At 44.5% G+C, this 22,418-nt stretch overlaps 1 protein-coding gene across 3 annotated transcripts; it reads left to right on the top strand.

The window, feature by feature from the left end:
* The first annotated feature begins 427 nt into the window (after window positions 1–427).
* Window positions 428–22,230, top strand: Eif4e1 (eukaryotic translation initiation factor 4E1). Of its 3 annotated transcripts, none has more exons than XM_077677910.1 (6): window positions 428–584; window positions 6,333–6,584; window positions 9,095–9,208; window positions 14,143–14,282; window positions 16,674–16,728; window positions 21,389–22,230. In XM_077677910.1, the coding sequence occupies exons 1-6, from the start codon at window positions 558–560 to the stop codon at window positions 21,446–21,448; spliced, it is 648 nt and encodes a 215-aa protein (XP_077534036.1). In that variant the 5' UTR covers window positions 428–557; the 3' UTR covers window positions 21,449–22,230. The 3 variants fall into 3 exon arrangements, with proteins under 3 accessions (XP_077534036.1, XP_077534029.1, XP_077534044.1); XM_077677903.1 differs by lacking the exon at window positions 428–584 and adding an exon at window positions 642–965; XM_077677918.1 differs by lacking the exon at window positions 428–584 and adding an exon at window positions 2,853–2,876.
* Window positions 22,231–22,418: the final 188 nt, after the last annotated feature.

Raw genomic sequence — 22,418 nt, 5'->3', positions numbered from 1 at the left:
GCAGAAGTTCTCTGTAGCAGAAAACGAAAAAGCAAACAAAAATTGACAGTTACTGAGGGACGCCGCAAGATGCCGCCACCATAGCCAAAAGTCATGTTTCATGGGGAAGCGGGTGAAGTAACGTACATATTCCCATAGATGCATATTCCCTTCGGAGATAAAGTTTATTATAAATTACTAAGGAACGCACAGCCTTTTACTGAGAAACTTAATATGAAGAAAATAACAGCTTTCTTTCCTCTATACTGTTCAAAACCTTTTGTTACCGTACAGCTCCGTGTGAGAGCGCTACAACCGCTAAACTTCAAAGGATTCCCCGAATTCGTGCAGTCAACCCAGCAAATATGAACGGTTTCTTTATGAGTGAGGTTATTAAATAGATAGTGTGTTGAAAATCAACAAGGCATCAAGCGAGTACAGTGAAAAGAAAAAGACGAAGCTGGGCGCACGCCGCGTGGTGGCCGCGTCCAGCCACGAGCGCACGTCACCGCGTGCCAGTCGCGTGTCGCGTGCTCTTACACCAGGCGGAGCCACGGAATACTGAAAATTTTCTGAACATGGCGGCTGAAGACAAATATTCCGAGGTATGTCAACCTCATTTTCTGATTGTTGTTTTAGCATGTCGTGCTGTGAGATCATGTTGGAAAGCGGAAGTCCGCGTTTTTAACCCCTAGACCCTGCGTTCGGCGCAGACGGCGTCTTGTCAATTCTTTCTGATTTTCGGCTTTTCGGTCTTAGCTTCGCCGGTAGGCTTAGCCGCCCTAGCTGTTCGGACACTCTTTCGTTGACTTCAGCGTTGACTTAGCCGTGTGAGGGCTCAAATGTTTCCTAGCGCGTGCCCTAGACGCGTCAATAATACATCTGTGGCTTTATTTTCCTGTCGCCACTAGAGAAATTTTGACTGAGCCGTAAATATTGCCGTACTCGGACGCATGACCCGCGAACGTGTCGCATGTCCAACTTGGGTGAGAGCGCCATGTGGAAGCTGTTTGCGTACGTTCGCCGCTACCTCTCTTTTCTTGGTTTGTTCAAGGTTTGCCTCGCGGCAACGTAGAATTTGTTCGCTTTTACATACTTTAAGTGGTGTGCTGGTGCCGGGGTGTCGCGTCTTGCGTAACGCCAGTTCATGGCGCTGCGTCAAAGCGTGACCATTTCCTTTTGACTGCCAGCGTTTCGCCGTACTGTGGCCGATATGGGCCACACCGTTCGTAGTGGCAGTGCTGCCTCGTCGCCTGTTTCGATTCCCGTCTCTTTCAAGTATTACTTGTAACTTTCCAGAACCTTCTCCTTTGACGGAAAGTTTTTCAGCCCTGTCGATTTGCCGGTGCGCGTTCGCTGGCTGGTTCATTCATTCTTCCTCATCGCGAGGCAGACATTTCTCTTGTTTGTGGCACGGCACTGAACCCGGCGCTGTGGGGCTCGCTGTTTCCTAGCTTAGAGGTGGCCGCTGCGATGGAGTAGCGACTAAACGCCGTGAATGTGGTATGGAATGGGGTCAAATATTTTTTTTTTTTTTTTTGCAAAGCGTTAAACGCTTTAAGTAGAAATCGCGCCTCTCGTACTGGGCTTCCCAACGTTGAGTTGTCGCTGTGAATTTCGGTATGCAGCTTATTTGGAGGAAAAATGATTTTTCTCAAACTACACGTAGGCAACTTGGCGGAGGTTATCGATTCAAAGCAAACACTATTTGTGGGCTTCCGAAATTCAACATAGCTTAGATTTGGGTACTGGCAGTTCTACAGGGACTAACTTGCCTGCTAAGTCTCGGTGATTCTGCTTGAACTCTTTTGTTTTTCGTGCGAAATGTGTTCCTGTTACCGCGGACGCAAAGCCAGTTCTGGTGGACGGCGTTTTTTTTTCTTTTTGAGCAGTGGGAAACTGAAAAACCTAGGTCAGGTGACTTTAACTGATAGAATTTTGAGTACTCAGACCCTCGGGAAATTTCACATGGCGTACACATCGCATATGATGGGACATATGGTACCATAATTTGTCTCGTTCATTCGTTATTTGCGTGAAACGTTTCCTTTCTCAGTATAATTTTTTTACTTTAAAGGCTTTCTGAAAATGATTGTATACGAAGGCAAGCTGCAAGGAATGCCGGTAGCAAGTGAATTGCTCCCACTTCAGCATCTGGCCAGGATCAGTGCCACTATGACACCTTGTGCAGAATTGTGGCCACATATGTAAAATCTGAAGATAAAGCAATATAGTACAGGCTTCAAGGAACGTAAAATACTGCTGCAAATTTTCAAATCCGTTTTTCGTTTAAAGCGGTGAAATTGCAAGACTGGCAAGCTGTCAGATGAAACCACCTTCATTGGTGTGTGGACTGTTTGCTTATGTACTCCTTTACTTATTCTGTCAGATTGCATGGCATGGCAGGCTTGTGAATCCAACTAACTAGGATTCACAATAAGGCTTAATATACTCGAGTACATTGCAAGAACAACAGAAGTTGCCCCTGCGCCTCATCACCGCGACCAGCGTTTCCGCCACGTGGTGAAGAGAGTGCGTTGCTGCTAGTATTTTCAACAGGACACGAGTCGTTTCCGTGATTTCTCAGCTTTAATTCGCTTATTAACTACTGCAGCGATGACAGACTACATGAGAAAGGCAGACAATGTCTCACATTAAGCGGTCTCCTTTTAAAACGCATATGCATGTTGACATCCTGGCCCATCGCTTTGGTGGAGTGATACACTGCAGGATCGGTTGCCATTCTTGAGTTGGGTGTACCAGAGTATAGTATCCTCTTTGCACTGTTGTGCACCATTGTGTACATTCAGTGTGAGGGTGAAATTGTCTGTTCCCGCTTTCAACCCTTGCTAACAGTGTTTGCTTGGCTCTTCGTGTTTCAGAATAATATGCCACTGGTAAGCATTACGTTGGAACGAAATGTGTTTTTCGATATTTTTCTACATCTGGATAAGTAAAAGTGACATTACATGTTGTCTTTTCATTTCATAGCAGTAGTGAGCTCAAACATTTTTGGCTACAGTGTAAATGGGGTAAGAGGGAATGAAAAAGTGGTGTTCGTTTCACTGGAAGGATGTAATGCGCACTGGCATATTTGGTTATTAAAGGGGAGGACCTAAGGTGTGCACATCCCTATAAAGTTGCTCTAGGTAATCATGTCAAAAGAATATGCTCAATAAAAAGACTACTCCTCTGGTCAAGTGAAAAAAACATCAGTGAAGAGTGAACATGTTTACTGTAAACTTTGCGATTCACTGTAGCATACTTTGTCGTTCCTTTGTTCTTAATTGTGGGCAGAAGCTATAGATTGTCCAAGGAGCACGAACATGGTCAGAATGTTCATGATCGTTGTTGTTGATGGCATCTAGTACAAGCAGAGCCTGTTGATGTATATAAGTTGCTGGTACCTTCGAAGTCAACTATGTATGCAACTGAATGACAGATATCACAATGGGCCCAGAGAATGTTTTCACGTCGCGCCGGTCTTCAGTTGGGGTGGATTTTTGTTTTAGGGTACTTCCACCTCGCATATTCATACCTGCCAACTCTTCCGAATTTTCCATAAAATGTATGAATTTTGACCCGTCTTACGATTTTACGAATTTTTTTTTTTTTAAAAAGGGAACATCTATTAAAATGACACTGTGGTACCTTGAGCCGCCACAAGAAGGCAGTGCATACTCTTGTTATCTAAGGTCCCTAAAATTTATTATCACTATCTGCAGAAGCGGCAATTTCTGTAGTCTTCTTAGGGTGGGCTTCACATCGACATCCAGAACTTGCTGCTACCTCTGCAAGCCTGTTTATAGCATGTTGTTTGGGGGCCAGTTAGGACTTCCGTGTTCGATGTAGTACGACAGCGACAGTGCTACAGATCGTTGAAATCGTACGTCAGAATTTGCTTCTCCTGCCCAATGGAGTTGTTACTCATTACTCTTCTAGTCTGTTTTCACGTATGGTTGTGAAAGCGTGAGAATAAAATACATGTTTAAATCCTTTTAAACCCCTGTCCGCGGATTTTACAAATAGCTGTGTCTAGTGTTCCGTCCAAAGGAACGACAAGTGCTACAGTTCCATCTAATGGAACGAAGTGCTGCGAATAACCTTCTGTACAGACCGAATCCAAATGAGAGCTTAGCGTTCCAAGACGCCATTTATCGTCTTGGGGCTTGGTGTAGAGGCATCATCACCGCTGTTTGCGGACATTATAGCCGCGGGTTCGATTCCCCGTGGTCTTGATTTTCACTCAACTGGCTGAACTGCTACTGCTTACTGAAGCCAAGGCCGACGTAGCCATCGGTAGTTGTTCGATCATCTGTAATCTTTGGCAGTGATTAATAATTACCAGTGACTCTGGCTACTCAGTGACCAGAAGCGGTTTGGCCAGTTGGGTAAAAATCAAGAAATACTGTTCTCGCTGAAATATTGTGAAGGTGGTGACTTGGAGTTGTCTGGTCACTGAAGTGCCGTGCAGAGGAAATGCAACTCACGATAACAGCCTTTATTTTTACCGAACTGGCCAAACCGCTTTCGCTCTCTGACTAGCCACAATCACTGTTAATTATTAATCGTTATTCGTAATTACATGCGCGTGCATACGGAATTGACTAATTCAGCTCAATCCGGACAGAAAGAACTCGAAGCCACCACGTTCACAAAGTTTCAGTGAGAGCAGTCTTTCTTGATTTTTACCCAACCGGCCAAACCGCTTCCGCTCACTGACTAGCCAGAGTCACTGGTAATTATTAATCACTCTCAATAATTACAGATGATTGGACGTAACGCTACCAATGGTTACGTCGACCTTGACTTCAGTGAGTGGTAGTTGTTCGGCCGTTTCAGTAAAAATCGAGACTAACTGCCCTCGCGGGAATTGTAAAGCGGGCATGGGGTATAGCTATTACAAAACGCTAGGCACAGCCACAACAAAAAAAAAAAAATACAAACCATGGGGAATCGGACCCGCGACTATATAACATCCGCAAGCAGAGGCGATGCCTCTACACTAACTCTCAAGACAAGAAATAACGTCTGATTGGCTGGTTTTTATTCCATCTGGACGGAACGCTAAGCTCTCATTTGGATTCCATCTGGACAGAACGCTAGAAACAGCCTTTACGAATTCCCAAGTCAACAGGTTGGTAGGTATGCATATTGAAAATGAGAACTTCAGTGGATGAAACCACTTTGAATGCGTAAGCTAGTAGTTGCCAGAGGATGCAAATAGCCATAACTTATAGTTAGTGTGGCAATTGAACTCAACAGGTATTGACAATCGGGTGGTCCTGCCATGTGAGAGGTAAAAAGGAAGAGTGAAGACCCTGAGATAGTGCCGCTTGCGTCTTCATTGTTGCAGAAAATGACACTTTGAAGGCACAAGTGCTAGGAGCTTGCATAGCAATAATTTAGTTGCAGCTGCTCAAGCCTAGTACAGTCTGCAGTGAAGTTTCACGTTAAGCCACTAAACCGATTGTAACGGGACTAGCAGCTCTGTCCAGTGCCTGGCAGATCATGTATAGGCATTTAAAATAGCTCTGTACTGTATGGTGCTACACCTGCCAAGGGCATGGGGGAGGGGAGGGGGGGGGGGGGGGGGGGGGGCTGTTTCAGCGTCACAAGTTCTGCCTTTCGTCCCCCCCCCCCCCCCCCCCCCCCCCTTTTTTTTCCCCACCCATGCCGTTCACAGTTCGCATTGGTGTATTAATATCCGAAACAAAATAAGAAAATTAAATTATGCTTGCATGCAGGCTGTTTTTCCTTTGAGGTTTTTTTCTGCTGGCAGCGTACAACACCCCAGCCTAAATATTTCCGGCTTTGCCCCTGTATACCTGTATCAGGATTCAGTGCAAATCAGGCTGCAAGACCACTAGTTGATTTCCATTCCATTTGCTTTTCCCTGTGGGTTCAGGTGTACACATGTATTGCACCGCACATTTCTGACAGAGTGCCCGGCCAGAAGGGCTTCTCTGTGCTGCTTGTTTGGCTGGCCGTGGCGTCATGTTCGCCTGGCCGCAGTGCCCGCCCTTTTCTTGGTTTCGATCTAAAGATTATGAACTTTTTCTGGTCTCTTACGCAAATTTGGCATCACAATTTGTACCTTGTGGTCTTTTCATTCCGGCATATTGACCAGCGTTTTCACAAGGTCAAGGTTGGGGCTACAGGTGTCCTTGAACATAACCAAATAGAATCCCGTTTTAAGGGTGATCAGTTTTTTTGCAATGAATGTAGACGTTTGAGCATGACCTGATTAGTTTGGCTTTTGGCTGAGGTGCAAATGCTTCAGGAGGCACCTGCAGGGTGCCACTTCGGCGTCGTGTCACTCAGAGGAAGGTGCGTGCCCTCTGTTTGCGCAGAGTGACTCTGGCGAGCCCGGAACAGCTGAGCAGACTGCAGCGGCTGCAGAGGGGCCCCGTGATCTGCAGGTGAAGCATCCACTGCAGCACCGATGGAGCCTCTGGTTCTACAAGAATGACAAAAATCGCAGCTGGGAGGAGAATCTCCTGGAGATCACCTCTTTTGACACTGTGGAGGACTTTTGGGCCCTCTACAACCACATTGAGGTGGCCAGCAAGCTGCCTCTGGGATGTGACTACTCCCTGTTCAAGGTGCGCCAGGGGGGCTGCACGGGCCGGCTGCACTTCTGCCGGCCACAGCACGAGGTGTCCTTCACGGGAAAGATACCCCAGTGGTCGAAATTATGTCTCCTTTAGCTGCATCACTCCCCATAACCCAAGTGTAGCTACCTAGCTTAAAACACAGGTTTGAGCTGTTTGCCAGGAGCTGCTGGGCTGGCATGTGGTGTGGAAAGTTTGGCCTCTACTGTTGCTTTTATTTATTTGTAATTTGCAGAAAGAGGTGGATGAACATCTCTTCTCTTGCATACGGCGCTCTTTGCCCTTAGTCGGCCTTGCGCCATAAAAACCCAACCATCATCGTCATCTTCTCTTGCATACAATTGATGGTTTTAGTATGTAGCAAGTTTTTTTGTGGGACATATGGGTTACGTGACAGCCATCTTCGGATATACTGGCCTGTAATAAGCTTATGAACTGTAATGCATTAAAGTATCACTTGTGGAATCAAGGTTGCGTAGATAAAATGCAAACTTTGCTTCAGTGAAGTGTTAAAGCGGAGAGTTGGGTGAGTTGGTTACTGACTAATGAACTCTTACTTCTAGCAAACTTTAACACAGGGCGAAGAAGGAAAAGACTAAACACACGCTAGACTTCAACTTGGTTCATGCAAAAGGGAATAAGAAAACACGCATATATGTACATGATTCGAAAAACAAAAAACACACGATTCCGTGGAAATGAAAACGCCGCAATCTTTGCACTCTCTCTTATCACTATTTACATTGAAGCACAAACACCTGGTCACATTACCGGACATGATCTTTACCGACACGTGTGCACACCACTCGTTGATTGCGCATGATCAAGAGACACCCCTTCTCTCCCTAAAAAGGGAATTTGTTTGGTTGCAAGTGCCAAAGATGGTGCACTGACGCAGTTCTCGCCCTCCCTGTTAATCGCAATTTGGTGACGCAGCGGGGCTCATTGCATGGCTCATTCACCTTTCATGCAACATGCAACAAAGTTTGTGGAGTGCGCGACGGGTGTCGTTTACTGGATCCCTCTGGACTACAAACGGTGCTACGACGGTCAAACCGGCAGGTGCCATCAATGATGGGTTGAGGGAGCGCTGCGCAGCTGTGAGTGCACAGATGGGGGCTGGCCACCTTGCTGACCATTGCCATAGGTGCGGGTGCGCGCCCAAATTCATGCAGACGAGCGTCGTGTTTATTAGATTTCATTCTCAAACTGATAGGAAAGTCTTCGAGGCTTTTGCGATTGACAGGGAGGGCGAGAACTGCGTCAGTGCACCATCTTTGGCACTTCCAACCAAACAAATTCACTTTTTGGGCAGAGAAGGGGTGTCTCTTGATCATGCGCAATCAACGAAGTGGTGTGCACACGTGTCGGTAAAGATCATGTCCGATAATGTGACCAGGTGTTGTTTGGGCTTCAATGTAAATAGTGAAAGATTACATTTTCATTTCCACGGGATCATGTGTTTTTTGTTTTTCGAATCTTGTACATATATGCGTGTTTTCTTGTTCCCTTTTGCATAAACCAAGTTGAAGTCTACCGTGTGTTTCGTCTTTTCCTTCTTCGTCTTGTGTTAAAGTTCACTAGAAGTACGAGTTCATTATTCAGTGAACTGATTCTCTTTGCCAAAACTAGTAAACGGGGTAAAGTGCAGCAGGTTCACCACAACCTTCAGGAACTGAATCATGGTGGCATGAACTGTTTGCTGCAAACAAGCCACAGTAATGTAGCTGTGGAAAATGTAGTGGCCAAAAAATAATTGAGCAGCTGCAATAACTGGATTATTGTTGTCGGTCTGTACTATGTGACTTGTTGCACATGATCACGCACACTGCAGTCTCGTTTCCCAGCATGCCCTTCCTCGGAAGGCTGAACTGGAAGAGCGGTCGTATTGAACAGGCTTGTGTATTATTTAAACATGGATGTCTTCCCAGTGAAAGTAGCCTGAAAAATGTTTTTCCCATCCCATTTTCCTCGCTACTTTTACGATGAAAGTGTACCAACTTGCCCAACTTGTCAACATGAAAGTGAAATTTTTGAAATTTAAGCTCCCGAAGGCCTAATGGTGACCATCCGCCTCGCTTTACCAACATGTCTGGTGTATTATGATGAACTATAATATATTACAATAGCTCCCCTTTTTTTTAATGTTCAGCATTGAAAGGCAAGTTATCTCATCCTGCAATCTCGTAGAATTATCTCAAGCTCTGCAGTTTAAAATGCCACTGTGCCTCCTTTCAAGCCTGAAGCACATTCTGTGTTGTTTCAGGAGAAAATTAATTTGAGTCGATATTTAAAGCAGGGACGGGTAGTAGAGCTGAGGTTTTGGCGTTAATGCTTGTCACACTGCACCTTGGGTGAGCCTTCCATTGGCAGGGACTGAGGAAGGGTTTTCAGCAGAACTTTGCCGTGCTCGTTCTTGCATTCTTAATTTTTCAGCATGCCCATTGCGGGATCGGTGGCTTAGTCTCGATGCTTGTCTCTTGTCTCATCTTGTTGTGCAGTATGGCATCAAACCCATGTGGGAGGACTGCCGTAACAAGCAAGGGGGTCGTTGGCTCTTCAACTTGAACAAAAGCCAGAGGACTACTGACTTGGACAACTACTGGCTGGAAATTGTAAGTGGTCCTTTGGGTCCCCTTATATCAAGCGTTAGAGGAAAGAATACTGGAAGCATTTGCGTGCACAGCAAGGGAATTGTGTGAACATTAAAGGGGGCTCACCTGTTAACATTTTCGATGACCCGTGGACTTAAAAACCATCGTGCACTAATACAAAAAGCTTTACAAATGCATATCAATGTTCACAGCGGCCTAGTTTGCTTATTTTAGAGAGGTGTCACTTGTGTGGAATAAAAAATTCCAAACTCTCGCTTGCTATAGACAGCTGGTGTCATCTAGTTAAAACTAGATTAACCAAAAGGCATTGTTTATTTTTTGTCTCAGTAAAGAAGTGATATATTTCTAAAAGAAGCAAGCTAGGCCGTTAGGAACACTTCTATGAATTTGTAAAACTTTTCATATCGTACACGGTGGTTTTTGAGCCGGTGGGTCATAAATTATTAGCAAGTCCCATAGGAATGTGATATTGTGAGCCCCCGCCTAAGGGGACATGAAAAATCGTGCTGAAAGAAAACTGAAAAATAGCATGTTTCAGAACTTTTCAACAATGAATGGGGCTTTGTTCAGAAATAAACGCAGCGGGCATTCCTTTCTTCCATTTTCCTCTGATGGTTTTTGCGACATTAAAGAGCAGAACACAGAGGTGACCAGTTTTGGGCGGCAGAAGCTAGAAACCAAGCCTGTATGGTGCTACCACTTTAGAGAATGTGACAGCAGGCAGTAAAGCCTCCAAGCAGTTTGATCACTTCCTCTGATAATCTCCCACAAATGCCACGTGGCTGCGCTGTGTGTTTGGTAGTAAGAAGGAATGATGGCTGTCGCAGTCACCCACACAACTCTTTCGACCGAACTATTACACCAAGGCAAAAATCATTTGATGTGAATCAAAACTGAGAGTGCTTACTGCTTGCTTTCCAGTGTTTAAAAGTCAAAATATGGGTTTTTAAAAATCCAATATTCAGTAGAATTTGCCAGTAGCATATATTTTGCATTTACATATTCTTGCTTTACTGCACATTTAAAAAGCAATGCAAGCAAGTTCTCCCAATCCTATTTCACCATTCATGTTTTGTGACATCGCAAATTTTTGTTGGAAAAAGAAAATTTTCTATGTATGGGGCTGCGATAATCATTTTCAGGCCTGGGACATTTCCTGCGTTAGGTGGTGTGTGCGATACATTTGTATTGGGGGACAGTGTAGTCATCAACATGTGCCAACATATTTTTATCCTTAGTTCCCCTTGAAGGCTGGCTTACAAGCACAGTGGATTGTGGCTTCTAATGTGTGTGAGGTCATTCAATGTAAACAGTGGTGTCAGCTGTTGGTTCAGTCTTTTGGTGTGCTTCAAAAATTATTGGGCAAAGGCTAATAGCAAAAAAGCACTGGGTAGTGCTTGCTGCTCTGTTACAACCTTTGAAGTTGTGGGGATTCGCACTAGTTGTTCCCACTCCATGGTCACCTGCCCCCAACATGCTGTTTGAGAGCTGACCATAGTGAGTTCGCTGTTCACAGAGACAGAGGCGGCAGGTTTAAACATCGCGGACAGCATTTATTGTGCGTTCAATCAAGGACACTGTGTACTGAGTATTTGTAGGCCTACCAGTAACACAGGAGTGAAGATTAGAAAGCACTGCACAGATGGCAATGGTTTGACGAAATACCGGTCAGTGGAGCACCACCACGCAGGTGCGTGACCACAGGACAGACGGCCCTTAAGGCATCCGTGTGAGCTAGTTCCAAACGAGCTCCGTTTTGGCCGTTTTAAAAGCCCAGCTTCAAAATTTCATTGGCTGTTTTAAAGGCCTATCTTCAAAATTTCATGATTAAGGTTCGACTAATGTGTGCACACCATCAATCACCCACATAGGAGCCGGAACTCCGTCACGCTCAAGTGCCACTTTATTCGAAGCAATTTCAGCGATTTTAATCGGCTTGATGTTACTTTGATAATTTTCTATATTTCCCGGCAACTAGTCCTCTTACATTGCCATCAGAGAAGCTTCTTCCAAACCACTCACACTGATAGTCATGTTCATTTTTGCAGTGCAAAAGAGAGCACAAAGGGAGAACCTCAGGACAAGCGATGAACCACGGGAACAGCGCTTGCTGTGGTTCCCCCATTGTCCTGTTTTGTAGTGCGAAGATAGTCGTATTTCATGTTCTCTAACTACAAAATATGCAAGCGAATTGGCTTCAAATTGTGAAAGTTTAAAGTTTATTTGATAAAAAAAGAGTGAAATGCCAGACAGACCGGCAGTGTAGCGCATTTTTCAAAATTAAGTGCTCTACGAAGGTAAACAAAAATTAGTGTGAAGATTAGAAAAAAAGTGGCACAATACAGTTTAGACCATGTTTAATGTAGCCGTTTATAGTGCAGGACGTGGGTTTTTGTGGCCACCAGTTTGCCTCCCATAGAACTCAATGCATAAGCATACTGCTTAAAACGCAGTTGGTTGCCCGAAACACTGTTGTTTATAGTGCGGGTTTTTGGCGGGTCTGCTGATCGACCCGTGTAGCTGGGTCGTCGTTTCAGGGTCGCGAAAAAAAGAAATAAAAAGATGGAATCAGCGATCTGGCGCAGCGCGCACGCTCCCTGCTCTCCTCTAACTTGATACTCAAACGAAAAAAATAGGCACCATGTAGTCCGCTTGTTCCGTTTGCACTCTCGCGATAACTACAACTGCTGTTGCTTGGCGCACCTTGGGAGATGGCGAGCCACCCCCAGAACCTTGTGCTGATAAGCAACCGCCCTTTCCCTTTTTGAACATCTGGAGGTAGCGAGCCACGACGCCGGAGGTTTTTTGTACATTGTGCTGATAGCAAACGCCTTCAGCATCACGAAACCAAGGTGGGGTGGGAAAAAAAATGCTGCTTGCATTCTTATCAGCTTGTCCGGCATCATCCATTCATGGATGCTAAGAAAGGCAGCAGTGCAACGTATTGAACTCTACCTCTTTCAGATGCAGAGGAACAGGGCTGGACATTGTTGCCAATTTTTATCTAGAAGAACTTAAGTGTACTTTGTATTTTAAAGTGGTCAAAGCTTTAAATTTCGTGCAATCCACCCAGCAAGCTTGTGACTCAACCGTTTTTTTTTTTCCACTCCCCAAAGAGTACAATTGGTTCTGCAAAATAATTTCAGGTGGGTTTGTCCCAGTGCACAATGAGCTGTACATGAGGGTTGCACTGCTGCCGTGCTCCCAGGTAGCGCGGACAAAAATTTCGCTGTGCTGGTTTGACCTTTAGCGCAATCAAAAATGGTAACTGGGTCGTTTCGAGCTGCAACGGCCATAGGAAATTAGAAAAGCCTGGAGAAGAACATGTCGCTGCCATTAAGTTCTGTTGTATTCTGAAGGCAATAAAGCAGCCACTGCAAGATAAACAAATTCGCATCACGAAGAGCGGCGTAAAAAAGTAGTTTATTGACCAAAAGCTATTCCCTTGACCAGCAGCCACCATGGCTCCAGCACCTTGTCATAAAACGCCTGGGATAAGCTTACCTGTAAGACAAAAAAAAAAACTTAGCTTCGTGGTAGTGTTGTGAAACCTTGGCCTTTAGATTCACGCTTTCATAAAAATCAAACAGTTGCACGGTGAGCTAGCATGTTACTTTCAAGCCTCACCTGCTTTTGCTTTAACCTGGGCACAACTGTTTTTTCATTCGGTGATTGCGTTACGCGTTAGATGTTACACATCCAGCAAGATGCATGCCTATCAGACAAGTGTTATTTTGATCCCTAGCACCTGCAAATGGTTGGCTTTCAATCACGCCAAGCAACTCTTCAAAACTATGCAGTGAGGTGCGGAAGAGATCAATTGCCACAGCAAAACATTTGCTACCTCTGTTGTGGGTCGGCTAAAACTTGAAATCGCTGGGGATTGCCGCCACTTGCGGCAAAAATCTACTGCAACTAATGCAGTCAGCGGTTTTCATTTGAAGGCTGCACAAATAGAGCTTACATATTACCTTGCCAACAACTATGCTGCAGCAGTTAACTTACCCCCTTGCACAGGCTTTCACCTATCCACCATTCACGTAATTCCGTGCTTTGTATGCGTTCAGGTCTTCCGCATACACGAGGTAGTACTTGATGTCTGCATGCTTGACCCACAGCAAGAACTCCACATTGCACATACTGGAGCTGTAGTCGTCAGGATCGGTGTTGCGGCATAGTGCAATTTTCTCCAAAATGTTGCTGCTTTATTTCACTCAGCACAGGGGACGGGCATAAGCAGTGAGCAAAAGTTTACTACATCTAAGCGCAAACTTTCGTAGCTGCGGAAGCTCCTAACCAACGCCTGGGACAGCTGGGGAGATTAAACTGCTCTGTAAATGACCAGCTGAGGGGGGTGGCTGCTGTCGGTGCCAGTAAGGCTCATTAAGTGCAACCCTCTTAATAAAGAAACAGAAAATTTGATAGGACCTGCATGACCCAGCCATCTCCCACAAACACCCCTCAGTAGGTTATTTTGGACTGTGACGACGCCATGTGCATGTATTGTTGGCAGCCTCAATACACTGGTAGGTAAAATGAATGTAGAATTTGGTTGCAGTGGTGCAATTATCCCTTTATTTAGTGGTAGTTGTGCCTGTGCATTTTCTAAGGCTTGTGTATTAATGATACTGCCATTTGTGTTTTATTGACTGCTTAGGGCAACACTTCTGAAAAGCACTTGCCGTTGTTTCACTGCCGCTAAGAGTTGGTGCAGGCTTGCTACCTCGCTAGTTTTAGGCACATACTTACTCATCACTTGTTTGCATTGCTAGATGTTTGAAATAACCTTACATTTCTAAAGCTAGCTTTGCAACAGCGAAAAGCCTTATTTTTTTAAGCTGGTTGCGACTCACTTGTTTAGTGTCCTTATAGTGTAGTTTTATGACACAAGGTGCGAGTGCTTGAAATGTTTTTCTTTCGTTTTCTCATTGCAGCTGCTGTGCTTGATTGGAGAGGGCTTTGACGAGTTCAGCGAAGATGTGTGTGGTGCTGTAGTGCAGATTCGAGGCAAACTTGACAAGATTGCTGTCTGGACTGCTGATGTGCGTCGTGCTGACGGCAACATCAAAATAGGGTCAGTAATTTCTGTTTTTGCTTTTTGCGCCATCTGTCATTTTTGGAACTATCACTAGCTCATGCCACATGCCAGATTGTCACGTAATGGGACATTTAATGCTTTTCACTGTAAAAGAACGCGTGGTTGATTTATGAAGAGTTGAAGATAGAGCTGCACTCTGTATCAAGTGCTTTAGAACTGCCACTGCCAAAGGAATTCTATGAAATGCTTTCTCTGCCGGAAAGTGGGAATTTAACTATGCACAAATTTTGTGCACACAAAAGGGGCACACTAAATCGGTTTAGTGTGCACTTAGCACTAAAAAAACTGACCCGCTGCTGTGGCTCAGTAGCTAAGGCCTTCTGCTGCTTGAGCACGAGGTCGCGGGTTCAGTTCCCGGCTGCAGCTGATAGAGGTGAAAAGCAAAAACGCCCGTGTGTACGAGATTTTGGCGCACATTAAAGATCCACAGGTGGTCAAAATTAATCCGGAGCCCTCCTCTACGACGCGCCTCATCGCCTTCATTGCATTGGTGCCTTAAACCCTGCAATCAATCAACCACTAAAAAAACAGACATCATAATAATTTAATTTCTCACTATTTTTGCATAAATGATTAAAGGCCAACTGCACTCAAATTTCACCTCAGCCAAATTTACTTTGAACGTGCAGTACGTACCACCAAAGCCACTGGAACAATTAACAATGCATCTCACTGGGTGGGAGATGCATTGAGAAATTTTTAAAACAGCTCTGTCGCAAGTGATGCTGCACCTGCTGGTGGATCACGCAAACAGCTGTAAAGCGGAAGTGGCATTACGGCCAGCCAGGAGAGCTGGTTGAGCTCTGCTGGGCACAATTATCCTACGGCTGCGGCGAAGGCGGAGCGTTGCGCGCAAGTTCGCTCCAGCTGGGCGGCCCTGTGCAGCCACTCGCTCGCCGACTCGGCTGGCTGGAACGTCACTTCAGCGTGGCTGTAAGGCCTCGCTCTCCTCAATCCCAGTTTTAAAATCTACGATTTTCTATGGTCGTTTGCGCTGGCGTATTTCAGCTGTCATATTTTGTATGTTGCAGTGATGTGGAAATAACATTTTCGAGAGTTCGAAATTTTGAATGCATTTAGTGGTTTGCAAAGAGCAAGGCAAGCTAAATTCTGCATTCCTGGATAAAACTTAGCATGCAAACCAGTTTGCTATTTCTCTCTCCCTCCCTCCCTCCCCTTTGTGTGAAAATGTTGCAGTGAAGGCAGTGTTTTGTTTGTGCAATACGAGCACAATGACCAGGGTGCTATAGTCGTGATCGGAGCAAAATGATTACGCAGGCATGAAATAACTTTTCAAAGTGCACTTTAGTGTATCTCCATGCTAGTTTAACGAAATGTTGATAGGACTGTGGTCTTGTCATCATAACAGGCGAGTTGTCGTGCAAGGCTATAGCACTAGTGGTTATATGGAGACAGGCCAAGTGCAGTATAATTTGCTTGAAGGTGGGTCTTAGAATGTAAGCAATAGCTGCATCAGATTCTTACTTCACTTATCGAAGCCCATGAGCTGCAGACAGAATGGGGATTGCTGTGCATTTTATAGCATGAGCGATAAATAGGGCATGACCGGATAATGTTCGCTTCGAATAATCAATACAGCCAGCAACAGAAGAGCCCGGAATGAGAGGGTGGAGGGTGCATGGAGAGAGAGCTTTTGAGAAAGCTGCCTTTGTAACACTGGCAACGTTGCCAGGTAGACAATCCAAAGCGCGGCTCGCCACTTGCCTCTGCTGACGCGCCGGTTCATTTGCACGCCGTCGTGAAGGTTCTCGTTACTCGTGCCACCACTTGTACACGTAGAATCGAGTTTGGGGAAAAGCGAAAATGCCCGAGTGCCGAGATGTCGTAGCCCAGGTGTAGCTTTGGCTCATTAAACTGCCACATTTGAATTTTGAATAGAATTGAGTCGGCAGCCAGTGCGGGGGGCAGAAAAGAAAGGCATGGTAATGACGGTGCCAAACTTCCGATTCTGGTGGACAGCGAAAAGAGCGACAGGCAGTTGGCACCGCTGCTGGAGTGAGCAAACGGGGCCGCTGAGACGGGGGGAAGCACGATTGGCATGGTGTACGAGGGACATGTGAGAGACGCAGGGCATGCGCAATGTACTGAGCCTCAGGTTTGCAAGAGAAGGGACCCACCCATGGATCTTTCAACTCCTCTTCAAACTCTTATGCAGTATACTTAAGCATGCTGTAGGTATTTTTAGCAAACTAGAAGGGTATAGTTTTTTAGGTATGTGTATGGGGGCATCATTTTGTGGGGTTCATATTTTTTACAGCGTAGGTGGCATCCAATGTGCAACCTCTCTGCAAACCCTCCACAGTGCTGCTTAGAAACTTAGAGGTGTTCTTTTATTTTAACATGCAGGAAAACTCTGAAGGAACGGCTAAACATGCATCCCCGGAACATTGTCCCGTATCAGGTGGGTGTTCTTTTTTGCTGAATCCCTTTATTTTGGCTAATCTCAAACAGGCTAGTGTCAGAAGAGTTTGCCACTGGGTGTCGAATGGTACTCTAGGTGGAAATCATTTGTGCTGTAGTGGCCAACCTTTTGCATTACTCGTGCATGTGTAGGCGACTCTTCAGTCCTCAAGGAATCGCCTATGTGTGCCAGGCAGCCAGATGGCAAGGGAATGCCTGATATAGTAGATACATGGATCAAACCTAATTGGCAGGGGGCTGGCACAGGCTGCTGTGCCAGCCCTCTTCCAAATAGCCTTTCTGGCGGCTCCCAGCCCTACTTACTACAAAAGGCTATTTTGCCTGCTCCCAGAACTTCTCCCAAAGCTATGTACCGTGTTCCACCCCTGAATGTTGGGTTTACACCTTTACAAAATGTACACAAAGAGCGATCAACTCGCGAACGTTCTTAAAATGACGTCGCTGCTAGTTGTGCTGCCGACCGATGATACGCACGGTCACTTGTGATGTGCCTCAAAAGGAGCATTTCAGAGGCGTCTCCTAAATTGCAGACACAATGAATTATGAAACTAGTTTGGATTTATGCTCTTAGAAGGCTGTTTATTCAGATTAAAATCAAAGACAAGGCAAATGCATTTTCTCTTTGCGACCCTTTTAAGCTTGTAGATGTTCATACAGCAATTAGCCCAGAGACGCGACTAAATTTGCAATCTCAGGTGTTGCATAATGGGTTATGCAAGTGTAAGCAACAATATAAACAGGTTTATTTCTGCTTCAGAAAACTAATTTGGCATTCCTATGGGTTTTCCTATGTGTGACTGCTGCTGCTTCAAGCCAAACATCTGCATGCTCCAAAAGCCTGTTTTGTTGCTCTAATGTGCCGATTTTGCCTGCTTAGAAATTTTGCGGGTCTAAATTAACGAGCCAGTAACATCCCCCTTTGTTCTTTCCTCATGCATGGGCTGGTGCTGTTCACCTAACAGTGGACACTGTCCACTATGCAGTGACGCCTCTGCATATGTGTTATATATCTACTGGCATGGCATAACAATCGTTTTTATATACTTGTTGTAGGACATAGTGCTTGGGTTTTTCGCTTCAGACTGTTGCCTTGCATTTTACAGCTCATTAAACTTAAAGTGTTTGAAATGGGCACTCAAAATGGTTCCTTGCCACTGGTGCCACCGAAGTTTAATGAGCTGTAAAATAAGTTCCAAGCGATGCATCAAAAAACTGCTTCGATTTTTGTATTCGCCAGGGTTCACAGTATTGGAAAATATCAAGATTATAGTTTTGTGACCAATACTGCTTTGTCTATTGTTTGACCAAAAATGGCTAATTATCTCTAGTTGTCTGGGGAACTAAATGACCAACTGGAAAAATAATGGCATATTCGAAATCAGTGGGGAAAAAGAAGCAAGGCGGACAAATTTCACAAAGTTAACTTGAAAATTAAAAGAAGTTGTTTTAAGACCAGCGTCCCCTCTTAACAGTGTATTCAATTGATCCCCTTTTTATACAAAATCAGTTGCTAGTTGCATTTTAGCGGTGACTGGGTAAATTTCTTGCTCCAACCTTACCTGTCTTGCACGTCGGCTGTTGCATTTGAAAGCTCATCGATTGCCTCAGTAATTCATACTTTACCACCTGTCCTGTCACTTTTGCATCCGTGTGTGTGGTATAAGGGGCTTAGACTTCTTTTACTTATTTAGTATGTTTCGTAGTTCAGTAGTCTCGCGATAATTCAAACTCAAAAGGGACCCCAGGATTTTGTTTGAATTATCAGTTCTCATAAATATGACTCGGGGCAACATGCCAACTTGTGTTGTAATGAAACCTTCATATGTTTAATACAATATTCACGCACAATACTGAAGTGCTATTCATGCTTTGAAAAAAAAGAAATTGTGAGTGGGTGACTGGTTTGCCTTTGCATGCGAGTTCAAAACAAAGTTTTCGATGCCAACAAGGGCAACTAGTTTATTGCAAGAGTTTTCGGCACTGATCAAGAACTTGTGGATCCCAGCAGTGAGCTGAAAAGATGCAGATATGCACCTTAGTGGCAAATTCAGCAGATAATTTTTGGCAAGGACAAACAAAAAGTACGAATGAACCAAATTCATGCAATGGAGCAGTTTGAATTAGCGGCTTGAAAATACATTGAAAACATTGAAAAATTTGTTGTTTGCTTCTAAAAGTTCGAATTACTGCGAGTCTACTGTATTTACTACTAACCTTCTTGGATTGCATCATGTCTGCACCTAAGTGGCTCATTAACATTTTACTTTTTTTTTGCGTCTGCTCTGAAAGCTGCTATACATGCTGAGACTAGCATTTCTTTCTGCTCAGAGACCTGCTCCATAATATGAAATGTCACTTCCATCACTGTCCGTGAAACTGCCCTTTGAGTCAATTGTACGAGTAGAGAGTACTAGACTATTTCTGCTCTTCACATAAAGATGGGTGAAGTGCGACCATTCAGACAGAAATCATGCAGGAAGTTGGAAATTGCATGTGATCTAATGCTAATGCAAGCTTCCAAATCCCATCTCTTAACTACCAGAGTGTTGCACTTTAATCTGTGTCGACTGCTTGTTCCTCATGTTGCAGCATTCTTTAATGCGTTGCTCTGTCTTCTGAACCCATTTTGTATCCTGTGGTTTTCGAGCTCCCTGTTCTGGTCCTTTTCTAGTGTATCAGGTTCTTTCCAATAATGTAAAACATAGGCGTGCTGTGCGGCGTTCAGTAAAATTGTAGCTCGTTGACTGTACAACTGTAATCTGAAAATGCGGCCAAGTACATGCTTTCCGGTTACAACAGTGGAGTTCTGTGAACCAAGGCCAACTGACGGGTGTTAACAGTATCTAGCCTTTGTTCTTCGTGCACTTTAACAGAATTTGAATTCTTCAGTGCCTGCAGGTGCTCATGAGCAACCGCACAAGGGGCAAATGAGTTTTAGCTTTCAATTGCAGGGTGACTCGTAAGGTAAGGTGTGTGCTTTCCAGATTGTCACAGGGATGAAAGCAATAACTAGAAAACATTGTTTTCTGGGTATGTCTAACCCAACAAAGTCAGATTTTGGCAAAAAAAATTTATTCTTCTCGTTTAAATACAAAGTAGGGGCCATTTCAAGTTGTCTAAAAGTATTAGTTTATAATAGCATTATAGTAATGTTCTCTGGTATTGACAACACGCTATAGCTTAATATAAAAATATCTAGCCTGAGGGAGCAATGCAGACTCCACCATAAATTTTTGTACATGTTAGGTCTCGTCAGATAAAAGTGCTTTGGCTTTAACCCTTTGTGGTCCGTTATGGGGCCTTGCCCAATAATGCAACACAGCCATAGCAGTCTGTTGTTGGATGCTGCCTGACTTGGGTGTTCAAGGTTAAATTTCGCAGTTTTTCTCGCTGCAATGTGCTCGCATTTTTGTATACGTGATGTGCCATCACTTGAGGGATAAGTGAATTTTGTTTGTTGTTTACTTCATTTCGCACTTGGGTGCAGCACAATGTTCAGCACGGACCTTCTGGATCCCAGGGCATTCTCATTTGCATGCTGTTTGCTGAGAAACATGGCCGCTTTCTCACCGCATGCGTTTAACAAGAGGTGGTGCATTTAGCGAAAGCGATGGTGACTTTAGTGAGGAAGAGAATTACTTACCTCCATCAGATAGTGATGGCAGTGATTCGACAGAAGCGAGGGACGAAGACCATGACGGTGGAGACAGTACTTCTGTTGACACACGAAAAGAAATAATATCCTGGGAGTTTTTCTTCCACGGTTAGCGTTTCTTTTCGCGGCGCCAGAAACTGGCGAAATAGTTTCGGACCAGGACAGACAGTAAGTGGATAAAAGTTTCTGACCACAAAGAGTTAAAGGGCGAGAAAAACTGCATACTGTAAATTCAATGGATTGCTAGCATGTAAAACCTGTATGACCTGGATGGGAACAATGTCGATATAACGATGGTACTGGTCAAATTAAAATCTGGGACGCCAAGGTTGCAGGCCACTGCATTGTCACTATTCTGTGCATTACAAATAAAGGCTCTAGACCTCTGCTAAGTAGCAAAGCACAGAGGTTTAGCTGTACTTTGCAGCCACAAGTACAGACTTCAGCTAGTACACTTGCTTATCTTTTTAAATGGGCAGCATGTCTGCAGGTGTCCCTCAGTTTCAATTTGCCACTAAACCCGTCTGTGCATATGAGGAACACGACATTTCGTTATGTAGGTTGGCTCAGCCTGCGACGTAGGCACTGTGCAGTATTTAATTTTCGTAGTAGTCCCTTCAGGTGTGATCACTCCCATAAAGAACGAACAGTTCGGATGCCCTTTATGGGGTCTGACATCCTTGAGAGGGGAGAAATTCTCGCCCTGCTACATTATTGAGCATGCACAGAAATTGTTAATTATGCTTGTGGAATATACTAATGTGTCAGTCAGAAATAGATTGTTTTGCAGAGAACGCGCCACTTTTCCTGGCTGCAAGGAACACTTTGCCTGTAAACACTACTAACCCTAGGCCTTGAAACACTTTTGTTTGCATAAATTTCACATTTCACTTGAGAAACTGTCGTGGCTACTGAAGGCTGTTCTATTTTAATTGTGTGCCAAGCATAGCCATTTGCTCATTCCTTGTTTCCTTGCCCACTGCAGGCCCATGCTGACACCCAGTCCAAACAAGGCTCCACTGCGAGGGCTAGATATCAAGTGTAAGAGTAACTTAGGCAAAACAAAACGAAGACGGACTGACACACGGCAGAGGAATACGACAACAACCGATGGACTCAATCCAATCATGAGGGGGTTTGAGTGTGTGTACTGTGTTCAGAAGTGAATGAGGTAGAAAATTGAAGGGAAGAAAGGCTCCAGTGACATTGCCAAGCAAGAAGAGGAGCTAGCAAGAACAATTGTGCAAGACTGATGAAAGTATAGGCGAGCTGTGCTTCGAGGTGGTTGTCAAGACGATGCATCGGCGCTTGTGTTTCTTCTTTCTTTTCTTTTCTTTTTTTTTCTCTCTCATTCCCCTCTTCTTTTCTTGAAATTTTTTTCTCTACCCCGTCTTGAAAACTTTGTAAAAAGAAAGCGACTTCAGTAACGTTATCATGTGTCGTTTGTCGTGTCTGCAGTCATCACCACTCAGGCCATGAGGGATGGACGGGATTGATGAAATCCGTCCATAGTCTGTGGTTGATGCTTGCAGGTGTTAACCTTGGAATCCTCACTTTGCAGGCTTTGTACAAAATCAGGAAATTAAATGCATTGCATCCTTGAGTGCAGCTGCAAGAGAAAGCAAGTGTGCTGGTGCAGTGTTTTAATTTAATTCAAATTGAAAAGCACAAGAAATGTGTAAGCCTTAAAACAGCTGCAGGTTCATTGTTTTCTGTTGTATGGTGCCCAGCATCCTTGTGCTTTTTTGTATGCATGTCTTTTTTATATAGTTATATGAGGCTGCATTCTTCTTTGGGTATTTAATAAAATATCGTCTGTATATTGTATGCACCTTTGTAGTGGTGTCTTGCTGCTGATAATTTTCCATGTTTTCCTGTTGAAAATTGTCATCGGGTAGCTGTCAATGGGGAGAGGGGTGGGTCGTCAATAACAGGGTATTTGACTGCTTCTCCAGGTATTGTAGATAACCTATTGTGGATTGCCACCTGCTGGAAAATGTCGCCATGTTGGAAGC

This window comes from Haemaphysalis longicornis, unplaced genomic scaffold (genome assembly GCF_048455015.1).
Source record: "Haemaphysalis longicornis isolate Haplotype H1 unplaced genomic scaffold, Haemaphysalis longicornis Haplotype H1 scaffold_1, whole genome shotgun sequence".
Classification (NCBI taxonomy): domain Eukaryota; kingdom Metazoa; phylum Arthropoda; class Arachnida; order Ixodida; family Ixodidae; genus Haemaphysalis; species Haemaphysalis longicornis.
Note: the sequence above shows the minus strand (reverse complement) of the source record. Positions and strands in the feature narration are given on the sequence as shown.

Bases quoted from the DNA above. Each gene is read 5' to 3' on its own strand.
- Eif4e1 (XM_077677903.1), top strand. From the start codon at position 933: ATGACCCGCGAACGTGTCGCATGTCCAACTTGG. The intron at 9,209-14,142 runs GTAAGTGGTCCT...TTCTCATTGCAG, and splicing joins ACAACTACTGGCTGGAAATT to CTGCTGTGCTTGATTGGAGA. The intron at 16,729-21,388 runs GTGGGTGTTCTT...TGCCCACTGCAG, and splicing joins GGAACATTGTCCCGTATCAG to GCCCATGCTGACACCCAGTC.